This window comes from Archocentrus centrarchus, chromosome 1 (genome assembly GCF_007364275.1).
Source record: "Archocentrus centrarchus isolate MPI-CPG fArcCen1 chromosome 1, fArcCen1, whole genome shotgun sequence".
Lineage (NCBI taxonomy): Eukaryota > Metazoa > Chordata > Actinopteri > Cichliformes > Cichlidae > Archocentrus > Archocentrus centrarchus.
In genome coordinates this window covers 37,171,613-37,190,119 of record NC_044346.1, presented here as the reverse complement: position 1 = coordinate 37,190,119, position 18,507 = coordinate 37,171,613, and the positions used below count along the sequence as shown (strand labels likewise).

The window sequence follows — 18,507 nt, the reverse complement described above, 5'->3', positions numbered from 1 at the left end:
ACACTGCAGTGCTGGGCACTGGTCATGATTTATTGAATGATAAGAATTTTCAAATCTCTCTATACAGGTAAATGGAGCCATGAATGTACTTTATTATTTACCACCAGAATATTCAACTCCCCAACACCCCATAGTGTGGTGAAGGAAACGAATAAAGGATAAATCTTAAGCTGCACTTCCCATCTCTATGAATCTATACAAGAATACTGAGGCAAATAAGCCATAAGATGACCTAAGTAAGTAAAAGTGGCATTATGATGGATTTATAATACTGTGATACATCTACACCGACAAGCACCTTCCCAGAAATGTAACTACAACAACCGTGTCAGGTCTGTTTCGTAACACACGTAAAAAAAAAAAATTACACAGATCAACACAGGGATAAAATTTTCATGAAATAAAATTTAACAGGATCTATAAAGGCGCAATTGCTTAGTCAGCTCTGATGTCTCCTCTCCTTCCTGTGTTTCAGTAAGAGTAACTGTTGATTAAGCCCCCAAAGTCCGACATGAACAGCTCGTTAATGTAGACACAGCAGTGCATGGTATAAATGCAAAAGACAACATAATCAACTACAGCAAGGATTCAACGCAGTACTTTAAGCTTTATATCTAACCTAAAACCAGAACAGGCAGCCAGGGAGTGGACTTATTGTTGAGGTAGTGTGGTTTTAGTACAATAAAGTCTTGCTTCTCTTTTATGATTAGATTCAAATGTTTAAGTCTGCCATAAGAAACTGACATTTGAAATTTCTCCATTGTGGGACTAATGAAGGGATTTCTTATCTTAAGAATGAGCCACTAAAAGGCCCGAGTGTGCATTAAAAAAAGAAAAAAATTATATAAAACACGGCAGAAAATTGTGGTCACGCCGCTCAGCACTGCAGGTGAGGGGGATACTCATTTCATTAAGTAGGTTTCTGTTCAAATGTCATGTGGGTTTTTCTGCTGGTCAAACAAACAGCAAGGACCTCATTAAGGAACATTAGGTAACAGCTTCACACACAGCGAACAGCAGGTTCCAGTGTACCTTTGTGTTGTGTGTAACAGTGTGAAAAAAGTGTGAGACGTACACTCAAGCTTGAGTTGAAGGGTAAACCAACTATATGCGTCCCACAGAGAGGAAGACACTTAGAATCCGAAGTCACGCTGCTGTAGCCCAGAGGTGACTGTATTTTCAGCTCAAGTTTAGCCTGATAAGTTCTTAACACAGACAGGGCCACTCGCTTTTCACTTTGACCCCCCCCCTCCCCTTGTGGCATTTCCTTTTAGACCTAAAAGTTTGTCCTGCTCAATTTCCTCTCAGCACATTCCTTGTAATTTGTATTGTCTGTTTACTTAACTCTCTAATGCATTTACAAGTCACTTTTAGCATTACAAATTTTCTCAAGACAATCCGGTTTCATTCTTAAGCTCACTCACCATGAAAACATTTATGTAAAGCATACTGTATCAGTTTTGTTGCACTCGCTGATGAGGAGAGTTCAGTCACTTAGAAGGAAACGTCCCCTGTTGTTGTTGTTGCCTGCAATTCCAGTAGGTATTGCACTAACATGGTACATCCTGTTATTTTACGCCACAGAAAATCTGCTGGGATGGGAGCACAGGACCAGAGCGCTTTGTCCTTGTGGATTAGCCACAGACACATACGTTTCCATGGAGCAGGTTAGGCTAACGAAGGGCTTTGATTCACTTAATACCCTCTCTCCCTCTGTAGCATGAGCATTAATCTGGGAGCTGAGGGACTTCAGCGATAGTTATTGTCTCTTAAGCTCAACTATGACAGCATGGAGTTACTAGATAATAACAATTCCAGGGTCAGCCAGATTTTTATTTCTCCCGTGGCTGCTGAAGTCATTCTTCATCTGTGGACGTGTTCTAGAAACAACCGTCCCCACAGGCATAAAACAACAGCAAGGGGTGTATTGTGTTGTGTTTTTGACATTCCTCTGTGGCTCCCCGAGGATCGACTACAGGCTCTGAAACTGGACTGCTACGATAACAGAAGCCACGACCACGTTTCCTGTTATTGAGATGCGGAGAGAGAACCGAGGGGGTGCTGTGGCCGAGGGAAATAAATTTTTTATTTATATAAAAAGAGATAGATACATTTCCTTGCTTTAGTGATAGAGAAACTGGCCAACTTTGGAGCGATGAGGTTATCAAGGTCGATACTAATGTTTGTGTGCTTTTGGGCTACTCAAACAAACCCAGTCAGCTGTTGCTGGTACAAAGCCACCGACAGGCTGAGCTTTCAGATTTACAAGCGGGTTTATGACCACTGCTGCTTTTCCACTAATACCTGCTCGGCTCAACTTTTAGGGTTTTCCATTAGGTGGTAGTATCTGGTACCAGATACTTATTAAGTAACTACTCAGCAGGGGTTCCAAGGAGGCTGAGTCAAACTGAAATGTGATGTCAACAGAATGCATACCACTGATTGGCCAGGGAGCGAAGTCGCTAAATGATTCATGAGAGCGAGTCATTCACAAGAATCAAACCCGTCATTTTTGAAACCCGGCAACGGCTACAAACTAACCAACACAGATGTTTCCATGCTTGGTGGGTGAGGACAGAAACCAGGGGAGGCTAGATGGAGCGACTGTTTGTGTCGCATACAAATGATGTCACTGGACTTTCGGGCCGCCATGCTGAGGCGGTACTCAACTGTATTGTAAAATGAACAAAACCGAGGTAGAGCTGAGTTGAGCTGAGTCAAATCGAGGAGGTACTAGTGGAAAAGAGGCACAAGCTACCTACAAAATAAGGTCAATGTCCTTTATTAGGACACATACTAAACATGCCTCACCAGTGACACACAAATTCTTATCATAAATCACTTGGCAGGAGATTACAGCTGAAGCTTTAATTACATGCCAGGTCTAGTTATGACAAGTTATTCGAATAATCCTTGATAACCGTTGCAATTTTAATGCAATGTGCTTCACAGTGCCAACAAAACAAATCAAAATAGATAACACGACTCTACAATACACAATATTCCCTCAACTGTTTGCATTCAAGTGACTGTCTTTCGATTTATTGTCACATTTTGATAGAAAGCAGACGGGCGTTTAAAGCTGCAGGGATGCTTGCAATTCCAGACATACTGCAGTGAGTTTAGATGTGTTCCAGAAGCTGCTTAACCTAGTGACAGGTACTTTTTTTGTTTTGTTTTGTTTGCACAGAGCGAGTGAGACAAGCAAGAGGTAACTGCACAGAGACTAGATGCTCCACACTTGAAGCGCTCCCAGTGTGATTTGAAGGAAATAAAAAATTGACAAAAACACGCACCTTCCTGGGATTAGATGTTAAGCAGCCATCCCAAGATACCTAAAGAATCAATGCAAAATGAGGTCCTAACAGCTTGTGGTCAATGCTGACTGTTTTCTGAGTGCTTACTTACTCTTAGACTTGCTGACTAGTCTTTTTTCTTCTTCTTCTTCCATTTAATCGACCAGTAAATTATTTGACAGGATCATCCATAGCATCAATCAATAATTATACTCTTAAAAATAAATCCAGTGATGTTTAAAATTCTTTTTCTTGTTAAATAGTTTTTACTTGATACACAGACTTGACTTTCAACCGCCAAGTTGAGAGGAATGTCTAAAAGCCATCAACTCTGAGAATACATGTTCAAAAGGAGGTGCAGCAAATGCTGCAGAACAAAAACAGCTCAAGGGCATCTGAGAGTCAAGCCTGACTTATGTAACAACACACTGAAGCCACAGCAGTGTTAGCTAGAGGTTGGGAGCGCTGATAGCACCTGTCGGTGAGCCGAGTGGCTCGTCAGGGTCGAGAGAAGAAAGGCTGCATTTCATCTTGACAAAAGGAATGCAGTGAAAGGCTTTCAGAGAGGAACATGGAGCCTTAGTTTTAAGCCTCATGAGTCAAAGGGTTTTTTTCAAAGCATCAACAGTATCCAAACAAGAGAGTAAGTGGAGAGAAAGCACCAAATTCCTCAAAGCAAAGTGTCAAATAAAATCCTCCATCAGTCGAAAGGGAGAAGCTATTGCTGGTGGATACCTCAGACGCCTCTGGTAAAAGGAACTGGAAGGATGAATACCACAGTCACTACAGTAGTACTTATTTGGAAATACCCTGTATAATGCTGGGTAAAGCTTTCAGTTTGTGTCCAGAACATACAGAAAACATTATAAACCTGATGAACGGTTTGAAGTTCAATAATATGGCCCATTTTTTTTTTCCACATTACAAAGAAATGACTGCATGGAAGCAAACGTCAGTTAGAACAGGCTTTCACAGTAAGCTGTGAAACCCCAGTGGAAACCAAAAATGAAAGCCCTCCTCACACAGAAAAAAACTGACCTGTTGTCAAACTACATAAGTACACATTATCAGTATTCACGCTGGCTTCCCACAAGCCCAGGATGTTGTTGTTGTAAAGCTATACTGCAATGGTGACAGACCTACTATAGAGGAAGTGAGGAGAGGTTTCACTGGGTTTTCAATAAAAAAAAAAAAAAAAAAAAAAAAAAAGAGCCAGCAAGTGTTGTGACGCACCATTAAGTCTGATCTGCAGTGTCTGCAAAAACATTCACTGCAGAGAAAGTCACGAGGAGGGGAAAAAGAATCCAAATGCACCAAACTCAGCTTCAAACTGACTGAAATATGCATTTTCCCCCCAGTAGTAACTCACATTATTAACACCATATTGTGCATGAATACTAATGTCACAATACAAAATTAAAAGCTAAGAAGTTCTGCCTTCTGTTGCTGCCCTAGTTTACAAACACCCAACTGATGGGACAGAACTCCATTAGCTCTGTCCCATCTTCAAAAAGGCCACGAGATGAGTCATTTCTAGCTCACAAATCATGCAAGTCAGCTTCACTGTTATTACTGTTTCTCTCTTTGTACATATGTACCACCAGGTGTAGATACCAGTCATCTATTTATAGCCATCTCTTTGCCCGCTGCTCGATGCAGCCTGTGCTAAGGAGATTTAATGTTGCTGCATCCTGGTTCTTGCCTGATTTCCATTTAAAGAAAACTGCACCTGCAGAACATCACAGACTGCTGACGGAGGTGAAACTACAAACTAACTTCCTGTAGGAATTTAAATAGATAATGGAGGAATACATGCACATTTCTGAACAGTAGAGCTGTTCGTCTGAAACTGGTGGTTGTATAATCAGAGCGAGAGCCTCCAGACGTGCACTAATACCACATTACTGACAAGCAGCAGCTGAGGTCAAAACGCTGCTGAGCAAAGCATCCATCGGGCTTGTGATTACAGAGCAGTTTGACTCTTTCTTCTCTCAACCACCGTTATTTAAAAACAAAACAGATCTCGCTCAAATGACAGAGGTTTGGTCTAAAAAGCAATTCTGTTACTGTCTCACGGAAACAGAACTGTCATGACACCACAGCAGGAAGAGACATTACGCCACAGGGGTTTAGTCACTTCTGTTTTCTTATGAACACACTTACATCCACCAATCTCCTGTCCTGCAGCTCTCTAGCAAGGAGAGATCAGTGGATATGTGCAGAAGGCTAGATGCCAAAAATGGGTAACAGAACAAGTGCAAAACCGAGGGCTGGAGAACACAAATGGCACTAGGAACGCTTCTAAGAAACCCATTTAAAGAAGTGCAAAAAGAGAAGAAAGGACCATGCAAATCCAGTCTGTGCACTTACCACGGGCACTCATGGTCAAGTGTACAAAAAACAACAACAAAAAAAAAAAAAAAAAAAAAAAAACACAAAATAATGCAAGGCAGTGAATTTTTTATGCTGCAAACAGACTACTGCCACCAATACTGCAGTGAAACTTTCATTTTGACATAGAAGCACAAACTTGTTGAATATTCAGACACCAATGAGTGCACACAGTGGTTCCACATCTTACTGAACAAATGAACAGTGCTTAAACCTCAAGATGACAAGCAGCATGAGGGAGTGAGCTGTTTCAGTAGGCTGCATCGCCCAAGAGTGTGATTTGACCTAATTATCTGCCAAATCTACAGCTGAGTGGTAGGCACATTTTAGTGCCTTTTATCTGTCAGTCTTTCTGTCTGCAGGATTACTTTAAAATGAAGAAGCCTACTTCTAGAAAAACTTGATGAAAGGGGTCTGAGGCTGTCCTCTCCTAGTTATCCTGCAGTTTCATTCCAGCTCATGACTGGCTTCTTTTAGACTGTTATCAGTGTTCACAATACAGGCAACTAACTAAATCTACTTCAAGTCTGTTTGACTAGACACATTACCTGATACAATATTCATGTGGACAGACGGTTTACTGCGACTAAAAGGTAAAGACACTTACCGCCATCACCAGCTCAAAGGGATGCTTGTAGACCCGCACAGGTGACTGGTATTTCTGCACCATGATGGGGATTACGGCAACACCGACGATCTGAATAGAAATAAGAACAAAATCAATCAGCAGTGATTACAGACATTTGGGAAAGAAAGCAGGGCTGTATCTGAGTCACTCTTCAGAATAAGCACTTGCTAAGTGCTAAAATTACAGCATTATAGCTGCATCTGGCCCTTCAACGAGAGGCTTGGTGTGCAATTAGGAAGAGCTGCGTTTTGGCTGACTGATGGAGTGATGCCGAGTGAGGCCAGGTGCTGTTCTGTGTGTGTGTGTGTGTGTGTGTGTGTGTGTGTGTGTGTGTGTGTGTGTGTGTGTGTGTGTGTGTGTGTGTGTGTGTGTGAGAGAGTGTGAGAGAGAGAGGGAGAGAGAGAGTCCAAAGGGAGGAAACTTTGTGTAGAGATGGGCTGCAGAAGGGAACTCTCCTGAGCCGTGACCAAGGATCTCACTGATCAATGGGTGCAGCATTTCCTGCTTATTTATGACAAAAACAGTACCACTGCAATGGCTTCTCACTGCAAACTACTGGGGTATAACTACACTAACATCAGCTGCAGTAGCTTGGGTCAAACTGCACATGACAGCACTCCTTCCAAAGGAAAATCACCAAGACTGATAAATATTTTATTATTTTTTAATGGTTAAATACTTTTTTGTATATAAAATTACCAAAATAACAGGAAAACTGCAGACTTCTGTTAAATAAAGTAACACAGATTTTTCCTTATCTACATCCAGACCAATCTTGGTTATGTGTGTAGGCACCCACAAATGCCTGTTTTAAATCAAGAAAAAAAAATGCTGCCTATTTAAAGATAAAATTGCAAGGTAATGTAAACAGCTAGAGCAGTGGTGTGTCAAATATGCAGCCCAGGGGCCAGAAGTGGCCCACCAAATGGTCCAGTTGGGCCCAGTGGATGATTTGTTAAAATTGTCAATTTTAACACAAAGGAGTTGTCAATTTTTTTTCCACTAAATGCAGCATTACACATGAATTTAAACAGCTCAGGCTGTTTATCGCCTGTTGTCCAAAAGGATTGCTGAGAAAATAGATTTAACAAATACCTTCTGATATCTGCCTTTTTTTTTCTTTTTAGGGGAGGGAGATAAGAGGTCTTTCATTTGGGCTTATAGTTTCAGTTTTGCTTTGTTTGTTTTTTTATCGTTGGATCTGACCCAGGTGGATATTACTAGAAGGTATTTCTTTGTGAAACATTTGGAGGGACTTTTTTTTTTTCTAAAGAGATTGTGCTGTGGTTTTATTTGTCCGATACATGTAAGATAAAATTGGGCTGTATGCTGCCCATAAACTGATTTTGATTATCCTGACCTAGAGCATTAATACAGAGACTGGATCAGCATGAGGGTAAGTAAAATAACTTACGAATAGCCTGAATTAAAAAGACAAATGCATGGGCCAAACACCAAGTGGTGTTAGAGCCAAAAGAAAATCTGTTTACTGCAGTTAATTTTGCACAAGTACAGACCAGCCCCTTGGACTTCATGTGTTTTTGCTCAGCGTGCTGCTACATGTCTGTAACTCCTGCTATGCTTTCATAAGAATATGTCTACAAGGAGGGGGTGAGCCAACGTCCCAGCACTACTCAACACAAGGATCAAGGCAGGCAGACTAATAATAACGAGCGCAGGTCACACAGGATACAGATGCCACAGTATCCCTTCTCTAAACACCACGTCTTAACGATTGCTACTACAGCACATAATTACCGTCATGCTTCAGGATCTGTCTGCAGCTTCAAAGACACATCAAAACAAGACAATTACTTCGGTATGTGCTAATTAAGAGACTTCAGTGACACTGTGGGAGAAGTTTAGGATCTGACCATCTGATCACTTCCCACTGTGTTTTTTTTTTTTTTTTTAACATATTCCTCTCACGGTTTGTTTTTCCAGACAGTTTTGGCTTGTTTTGGTCATCTGTTTACAGGAATCGTTTGCACCATTAAAACAGTTTTAGCTCACACACAGTTGTTTTGTTTGTTTGTTTTTCTAATTTTCAACAAACCTTTAAATATTAAAACTAGAAGTGTAAAAAATGGGGATTTCGGTACTGTCTCGATGGTTACGGTATTTGCCACGGCGACCGCGGTCAAGTGAGCCCTCATTTTCGAAGACGCAGTCAAGCTAGCCGCACATAGAATTACGTTGCCCATTTACACCGCATATTACGGTACGGCTGCCAGTCGCCCTAAATAACACATCGGAAGTGTTGTTATCCTTCAATATACACCATTGCAATGCATTTTTCATAAAAAAAATACTGTCAAGCCTCTAAATACTCAGCTTTGTAAAAGTGTAATTTATTTATCATCTCAATCTTTTAAAACAAAAATGAATTAATGTATACTCCACTTTTTTACTCAAAGTGACATTTTTGAGGTGTATTCATAGGAGGACTGTTCGAGGTGACGCAGAGCTTTCGCCTGATTCTTGCTCACCTTGACCCCCACTGTATATGGACTGACTTTCATATCAAATAACTGTACGGTTTTCGAGAAAATTGCTTTCAAAATCCCAAGTACAGTAATGTATTATATTGGTATATTTCAACTGTATTCATAGGAGGACTGTTCGAGGTGACGCAGAGCTTTCTCCTGATTCTTGCTCACCTTGACCCCCACTGTATATGGACTGACTTTCATATCAAATAACTGTACGGTTTTCGAGAAAATTGCATGCAAAATCCCAAGTACAGTAATGTATTATATTGGTATTTTTCAACTGTATCCATAGGAGCGCTGGTCAAGGTGACGCAGAGCTTTCACCTGATTCTTGCTCACCTTGACCCCCACTGTATATGGACTGACTTTCATATCAAATAACTGTACGGTTTTCGAGAAAATTGCTTTCAAAATCCCAAGTACAGTAATGTATTATATTGGTATTTTTCAACTGTATTCATAGGAGCGCTGTTCGAGGTGACGCAGAGCTTTCACCTGATTCTTGCTCACCTTGACCCCCACTGTATATGGACTGACTTTCATATCAAATAACTGTACGGTTTTCGAGAAAATTGCTTTCAAAATCCCAAGTACAGTAATGTATTATATTGGTATATTTCAACTGTATTCATAGGAGGACTGTTCGAGGTGACGCAGAGCTTTCGCCTGATTCTTGCTCACCTTGACCCCCACTGTATATGGACTGACTTTCATATCAAATAACTGTACGGTTTTCGAGAAAATTGCATGCAAAATCCCAAGTACAGTAATGTATTATATTGGTATTTTTCAACTGTATCCATAGGAGTGCTGGTCAAGGTGACGCAGAGCTTTCACCAGATTCTTGCTCACCTTGACCCCCACTGTATATGGACTGACTTTCATATCAAATAACTGTACGGTTTTCGAGAAAATTGCTTTCAAAATCCCAAGTACAGTAATGTATTATATTGGTATTTTTCAACTGTATTCATAGGAGCGCTGTTCGAGGTGACGCAGAGCTTTCACCTGATTCTTGCTCACCTTGACCCCCACTGTATATGGACTGACTTTCATATCAAATAACTGTACGGTTTTCGAGAAAATTGCTTTCAAAATCCCAAGTACAGTAATGTATTATATTGGTATTTTTCAACTGTATTCATAGGAGCGCTGTTCGAGGTGACGCAGAGCTTTCACCTGATTCTTGCTCACCTTGACCCCCACTGTATATGGACTGACTTTCATATCAAATAACTGTACGGTTTTCGAGAAAATTGCTTTCAAAATCCCAAGTACAGTAATGTATTATATTGGTATATTTCAACTGTATTCATAGGAGGACTGTTCGAGGTGACGCAGAGCTTTCGCCTGATTCTTGCTCACCTTGACCCCCACTGTATATGGACTGACTTTCATATCAAATAACTGTACGGTTTTCGAGAAAATTGCATGCAAAATCCCAAGTACAGTAATGTATTATATTGGTATTTTTCAACTGTATCCATAGGAGTGCTGGTCAAGGTGACGCAGAGCTTTCACCAGATTCTTGCTCACCTTGACCCCCACTGTATATGGACTGACTTTCATATCAAATAACTGTACGGTTTTCGAGAAAATTGCTTTCAAAATCCCAAGTACAGTAATGTATTATATTGGTATTTTTCAACTGTATTCATAGGAGCGCTGTTCGAGGTGACGCAGAGCTTTCACCTGATTCTTGCTCACCTTGACCCCCACTGTATATGGACTGACTTTCATTTCAAATAACTGTACGGTTTTCAAGAAAATTGCTTTCAAAATTCCACTCAAAGTACAGTAATGTAGCTGTAGCATATAGGCAATTTTGAACTGTATCCATAGGAGCGCTGGTCAAGGTGACGCAGAGCTTTCACCTGATTCTTGCTCACCTTGACCCCCACTGTATATGGACTGACTTTCATATCAAATAACTGTACGGTTTTCGAGAAAATTGCTTTCAAAATCCCAAGTACAGTAATGTATTATATTGGTATTTTTCAACTGTATCCATAGGAGCGCTGTTCGAGGTGACGCAGAGCTTTCACCTGATTCTTGCTCACCTTGACCCCCACTGTATATGGACTGACTTTCATATCAAATAACTGTACGGTTTTCGAGAAAATTGCTTTCAAAATCCCAAGTACAGTAATGTATTATATTGGTATATTTCAACTGTATTCATAGGAGGACTGTTCGAGGGGACGCAGAGCTTTCGCCTGATTCTTGCTCACCTTGACCCCCACTGTATATGGACTGACTTTCATATCAAATAACTGTACGGTTTTCGAGAAAATTGCATGCAAAATCCCAAGTACAGTAATGTATTATATTGGTATTTTTCAACTGTATCCATAGGAGTGCTGGTCAAGGTGACGCAGAGCTTTCACCTGATTCTTGCTCACCTTGACCCCCACTGTATATGGACTGACTTTCATATCAAATAACTGTACGGTTTTCGAGAAAATTGCTTTCAAAATCCCAAGTACAGTAATGTATTATATTGGTATTTTTCAACTGTATTCATAGGAGCGCTGTTCGAGGTGACGCAGAGCTTTCACCTGATTCTTGCTCACCTTGACCCCCACTGTATATGGACTGACTTTCATTTCAAATAACTGTACGGTTTTCAAGAAAATTGCTTTCAAAATTCCACTCAAAGTACAGTAATGTAGCTGTAGCATATAGTGACTGGCCTGCCACTGAAGAAAAAGAAGTCAGAGGTATGTCTTCATGGTTCCAGTAATTACTTTTAAACCTAGCTTATATTCAGATCACAATTTTGATATATTGAGCTGTAAATTTAAAATGGCATAGAGCATGCTGAATATGTTCAATATGTCCACACTGAACAGAGAAAGCTGCCCACACATAATGTGTCAGCACAGGAAGAGCTTGAACATGTTCTCATCCCCTAAAATAACTTTGTTTACCTTTATGTGGTACATGCTTGGTCATTGCATTTAACAATTCATAGCTTTCCATATTATATATATATACATATATATATATATATATATATATATATATATATATATATATATATATATATATATATATATATATATATATATATATATATATATATATTAGGGCTGGGACTTTAACGCGTTAATTTCGATTAATTAATTACGGGGAAATTAACACGTTAAAAATTTTAACGCATTTTAATCGCACTTTGCACCGTGGAACGTTTCTCAGTGCGCGAGTTCCCGGCATACAGATTATATCGACGCACAATGTCCAAATTAGGGGCCGCATCCTGCGAAGGACCCGGCCCACGTCTTTCGCAGCCCACGAACACCACAAAGGCCGGAAGTGAGCGGCTAGCCTTCATATCACCTGCCGTCACCTCTGCGTAGCTCATGTCGCCTAGCAACCGTGATTGCGAAGCACAGCTGTGTAAAGCAGCTGTTAAACGGAGAACCAACTTTTTCTCCTTTTTGTGGTTTAATTTTAAGTCTTTTTTTTTTAAGTCTTTTGTGGTTTAGTCTTAAGTCAAAATAAGCTGTTAAAACAAGCATAACACATTTCAACATCAAGGAATACAGCTGAGAGAATGATTAATTTCCAAATATATTAAGTGAGACATTAATGTTGAATAAAACTATCCAGTTATGATGCTTAACTTTAATTTCAGGAGTTTGCTTATCACAGGAGCACTTCCACCCTTCATTGGTCTGTGTAGTAGACTGGTGGGAAAATAAACAACATTTTGAAGTTTAAGCTTATGTATATTGATTTATTCATCAACTAAACTTAAATTAATATTTCTCATGTCAAATATTGAAATGCGATTAAAATGCGATTAATTTCGATTAATTAATCACAAAGCTTGTAATTAATTCGATTAATTTTTTAATCGAGTCCCACCCCTAATATATATATATATATATATATATATATATATATATATATATATGTATTTATTTATTTTTTTTTAAATCAAAGTAGTACTTCAAGTCTGTTTCTAGAATGACCGCAAGGGAGAAGTAGGTAGAAGAAAATGGCAACATACATGGCTAATGTATGTCAGTTTAGAAAGGGATTCATAGTAGATGTTATAAACCAAGCAAATCAGTCTTTCACACAGGGGTGCACAATTTTTAAAAACTACATTGAGGAGAAGAATCCCGCAAGTCCTCAATTTGAAGTGCAATCAAATTAGTGCACATTTTTTCTGTCATTGAAAATGTAACCTTAATAGATCACTAATCCTAGTTTTCTCTTGAATACAAAACACCAGAAGGTGGCACAAGAATCACCAGCTCCACCTGAAAGGACACAGCATCTTGAGGAAAACCCAGCAGGATTGTCAGAGGGGACTGCATTACAGGTGACTTTAGATGCAACCAAAATTAAGTTTTGTTTTGTTTTGTTTTTTCCTGGGAATTATGTTATTTGTAACTTAAGAATGCACTACTGAATATTTTACACACAGGTCTCTACTCTGTGGAAAAAGAAGACAACAGAAGTGGTTGTTTCAGTGGTGCCATCTCAAATTCGAGGGAACAACCTCGTAATACGTCACAGTGAGCTCCTGTCTCTTCGGCCACATAGTTGGCTTGTAGGAGAGGTATGTATTCCTGAAACACTCTGCTCCAAAAATACCTTGATATTCACATCAAACCTGCTGCAAAAACGCAAATTATTATTTTTGGTTTTTTTTGGTTTTTTGGTTCAATATGTATTGCTTTTCTGTAAAGTATTGACATATCCACAAGACATAGGTCATTACAAAAATGGCTTGTCCTTCTTAGTTCAAAATGTTATGCACTCTAGATGAGTATTAATTTGTTATTTCTTATGTTATCAAGGTAATTGAGTGTCTATTGCACCAATGCGCAATTCAACTTAATTTGGGAAACACAGTTTATGTGATGAACCACTACACAAGCGGCGTGATCCTCTTTGGCAAGAGAGAAATGATCCGGAGACACAGTTTGTCAAAGGTAATTTATTTATTTATTTATTTTTTTAAATGAGCTAATTTGGTGCTTTTTGTCATTTTTAATGGTTTGACATTGTTTGTGCAGTTAAACAAAAATATGGTAATGATTTTTAAAATTTATGCCTGTTAAATTTGTAACAGGTAAACTTTGACAACTACAAAGCGATCGTGTCATTTGTAAATATCGGAAACATACACTGGAAGTTTCTGGTTAGTAAAAAAAACATTTAATAAATACATTTTAAAAGTTGCAGCCTGCATAATTTATGTGCTTTTTAAAATTGTTCTATCACAGTACATCAATGCAGCAGACAGTTGTCTGTATTTGGTGGATCCAACAAAAAATTCAGCCGAAAAGGACGAGTCCGACGATGCAGCCGAAAGATTCCGGTAATTAGTCTGTATTACCTATACATCCCTGACAATACATCACTTAATCTGCAATGTAATAGAAAAGGTGACACGGTGACAGCACCATAGCATTTCACTGTCACTGGAAATGCTCATATGATTTTTAAATAGTTCTCAATACATTAAAATTTCTGTCTTAAATACTAGCACTCATAGGTTATGTGTCTTTGGAGACTGCGGTTAATAAACAGAAATAAGAATTTCAGAACACTGATTGGGAATATCAATAATGAATTGGTAGCTGTATAGGGCTTTTACTTCCTTATGGAAGGGAGCTGTGGAGGTCATGATAGACTACCAAATTCAATGGTCATCAGTTGTGGGAAAAGGTTTTTGTTTTTTTTTGTTTTTAAAGGAATACAAATCTGCAGCTTTAAGAACATGTTCAAATTCATGCTAAATTTGTATAAAATGAGACAAGGAGCACATGTTTGTTCTAAACAGTAATGGCTTAGTGACATCAAAATCATCATTACAAAATCAATTATCTGATTTGTCTACATTTTAGAAACGCATGTAAATTAACTATCATATAAAAAAAATGTTATGGTCACAGTGAATACTTCAAAATGAGGAGGACATGCCACAACAAAACAGACTGGGTGGATGTTAAACTCAGAGGAGGAGTGATGCCACATCCCTGTCAACGTGATGGATCTAGCTGCGGGGTACTGGTCATAATGGTATGTTAACACATGAGTTGAATTAAGGGGAAAAAAAGTACTGCAAATTGAGACAATATTTAATTGATCTTTTTTGTTTTGTTCGTTATATTTGTAATTAAAATGAAAATGCATAGAATAATCATAGTGCTTGACTTTAGATGGCCAAAGCAGTAATGAAAGCCTTCCCAGAGAAACCAAAGATGAAATTTGGGACCACTAAAAAAGAGATGGCCCAAGCACGAAGATCTTTGGCCCAGACAATCATTGATGCCTCAGGTGGATAAGATTTTATTGTTAAATTCAAGTCTGAATATTAAGCAATATTATTAGTCTTAGATTTGGTTTTAGTATTTGACAGCGACAACAACTGTGCCATGTGTGCATCAAGTAAGCCACCATGTGCAGGGCCATCCACCACTGACTGGGTACAGTAGTCCTTTATATATAATTTCCTTTTCATTCATTCATTTCTTAAGTACATTGTTCTCTAGGACAAAGTATTTTCCTGTTTAGGAGAACATTGACGTATTTATGTCAAACTCATCTACTTGGACAGTTATAACGCCCAGTTATTTGTTACAGATACAGTGTGATAGCTGTATGCGCTGGTTCCACTCAGAATGCCTGGATATGGAAAAAGCCCAGCTCGTCCAAGCACGCAGCACAGACTGGAATTGCGTTCTGTGTCTGAAATAAGTCCCCATGTTAAAAATGTGTTGTTACTGCTTTATAAAAGCAAGATGTTTTAAATATTAAGTGTTTTTTTTTTTTTGAACATGACTTTCTAGATTTAATTATCACTGTTCATGCATGAATGTTCTATATTGCCAGTGTGTTTAATCTGAAATCTTTTTCAAAATCTTTTTCAAATACATAGTTGGAATTCATCTTTGTCCTTTCTATCATTCTGAAATTGTCATTCACTGTCTTGACTGGGACTCCAATTTCAATACACAAGCACTAAGGTCCGGTAATATCACAAACTAACCACTTATTAGCAGCAGGGTTATTATAGTTAACGAAAACGAACGAAATAACGAAAACTGAAATTGAAAAAACATTGTCGTTAACTGAAATAAATAAAAACTATAATTAAAAGGAAAAAACGATAACTAATTAAAACTGAATTGTGAGTTTACAAAACTAACTAAAACTAACTGAAATTATCGATAAACTGACTTTCATTTTAAGCCTTGTGGATTGATATGAAATCATTGTTTCCGCTCTCCGAGTTTAAGCTGGGAGCGCCATAGGACAACTGTGTGAGTGCGCATGTGCGTGCGCTCACCGCGCTGGTCCGCAAAGTAATGGCTGCGGTCTGCAGAGAAAGCGGCAGAGTCCCGTATGGAGGTTCTTTGAGTACAAACACCTGCACACGACCACAAGGTAATTAACACACACAATCCAGCTACACAAGCATAAATGTGGACATGAGGTCGACAACTTCCGTGGGTTGTGTACAGAGGCCGCAAAGACCCTGCAAGTTTAATTAGCAGCATCTAACCAAGCTAGCTCCAAAACAGAAGCAGCTTCAGGTGGTGAGAACATCAGGATGCAGCTGGATTTGAGCTTTGACTCCTTCAAAGAGTTTGTTTTTGTCAAACACCACATGTAGGTGTTATTAATCGGCTGCACTGATGCTGAACTTTATTGTGGAGTTTATTGTAGAATTTATTGAGTTTGGGAGTTCATGTTTTTCTTTGTTTCTCCCTGCTGATGTTCATGTGTGTCCTTAATATTACACACATTTAGCATGTCTTGTGAACAGTTGGTTGTTGAATATATTTCTTTAAATGTATCTTTTTGTCAAGTTTTCATTACACAATAGTCACTTTTGCGCCTTGAATCTTGCACCTGATCAGGTATGAAAATACTAAAACTAATACTGAAACTAACTGAAACTAACTAAAACTAAGCATGAAACCAAAAATAAAAACTAATAAAAACGAGCAAAACCACTCTGAAAACTAATTAAAACTAACTGAATTAGAGAAAAAAAAGTAAAAACTAACTAAAACTAAACTATAATGTAAAATCCAAAACTATTATAACCCTGATTAGCAGTATCACATTTGGTAGAAACTTTATATAACCTTGAAACTATGCATATATTTGAATAGATTAAAACTGATTTTGTCTTATTATTGTGGGTCCCAAAGAGTACACCAATTTTAGAAACAAATGAAGTACAGAAATGTAACTGGTTTTTTAAAGCAATTTTCTCGAAAACCGTACAGTTATTTGAGATGAAAGTCAGTCCATATACAGTGGGGGTCAAGGTGAGCAAGAATCAGGTGAAAGCTCTGCGTCACCTTGACCAGCGCTCCTATGGATACAGTTCAAAATTGCCTATATGCTACAGCTACATTACTGTACTTTGAGTGGAATTTTGAAAGCAATTTTCTTGAAAACCGTACAGTTATTTGAAATGAAAGTCAGTCCATATACAGTGGGGGTCAAGGTGAGCAAGAATCAGGTGAAAGCTCTGCGTCACCTCGAACAGTGCTCCTATGAATACAGTTGAAAAATACCAATATAATACATTACTGTACTTGGGATTTTGAAAGCAATTTTCTCGAAAACCGTACAGTTATTTGATATGAAAGTCAGTCCATATACAGTGGGGGTCAAGGTGAGCAAGAATCAGGTGAAAGCTCTGCGTCACCTTGACCAGCGCTCCTATGGATACAGTTGAAAAATACCAATATAATACATTACTGTACTTGGGATTTTGAAAGCAATTTTCTCGAAAACCGTACAGTTATTTGATATGAAAGTCAGTCCATATACAGTGGGGGTCAAGGTGAGCAAGAATCAGGTGAAAGCTCTGCGTCACCTTGACCAGCGCTCCTATGGATACAGTTGAAAAATACCAATATAATACATTACTGTACTTGGGATTTTGAAAGCAATTTTCTCGAAAACCATACAGTTATTTGATATGAAAGTCAGTCCATATACAGTGGGGGTCAAGGTGAGCAAGAATCAGGTGAAAGCTCTGCGTCACCTCGAACAGCGCTCCTATGAATACAGTTGAAATATACCAATATAATACATTACTGTACTTGGGATTTTGAAAGCAATTTTCTCGAAAACCGTACAGTTATTTGATATGAAAGTCAGTCCATATACAGTGGGGGTCAAGGTGAGCAAGAATCAGGTGAAAGCTCTGCGTCACCTCGAACAGCGCTCCTATGAATACAGTTGAAATATACCAATATAATACATTACTGTACTTGGGATTTTGCATGCAATTTTCTCGAAAACCGTACAGTTATTTGAAATGAAAGTCAGTCCATATACAGTGGGGGTCAAGGTGAGCAAGAATCAGGTGAAAGCTCTGCGTCACCTTGACCAGCGCTCCTATGGATACAGTTGAAAAATACCAATATAATACATTACTGTACTTGGGATTTTGCATGCAATTTTCTCGAAAACCGTACAGTTATTTGATATGAAAGTCAGTCCATATACAGTGGGGGTCAAGGTGAGCAAGAATCAGGTGAAAGCTCTGCGTCACCTCGAACAGCGCTCCTATGAATACAGTTCAAAATTGCCTATATGCTACCGCTACATTACTGAACTTTGAGTGGAATTTTGAAAGCAATTTTCTCGAAAACCGTACAGTTATTTGATATGAAAGTCAGTCCATATACAGTGGGGGTCAAGGTGAGCA

The 18,507-nt window shown here is 38.8% G+C and overlaps 1 protein-coding gene across 3 annotated transcripts in view; it reads right to left on the bottom strand.

The window, feature by feature from the left end:
• Nucleotides 1–18,507, bottom strand: part of si:dkey-237i9.1 (SEC14-like protein 1) — a 50,280-nt gene that overhangs the window by 30,051 nt on the left and 1,722 nt on the right. For 2 of the 3 annotated variants that reach the window (XM_030747513.1, XM_030747599.1), the window contains exons 2-3: nucleotides 8,074–8,099; nucleotides 6,295–6,384 (exon numbers count right to left, since the gene is read on the bottom strand). In XM_030747513.1, the coding sequence (XP_030603373.1) occupies nucleotides 6,295–6,384; nucleotides 8,074–8,079 (96 nt within the window). In that variant the 5' untranslated portion in view covers nucleotides 8,080–8,099. The remainder of the gene's footprint in view (nucleotides 1–6,294; nucleotides 6,385–8,073; nucleotides 8,100–18,507) is intronic. The other variant, XM_030747683.1, reaches the window with a different exon arrangement.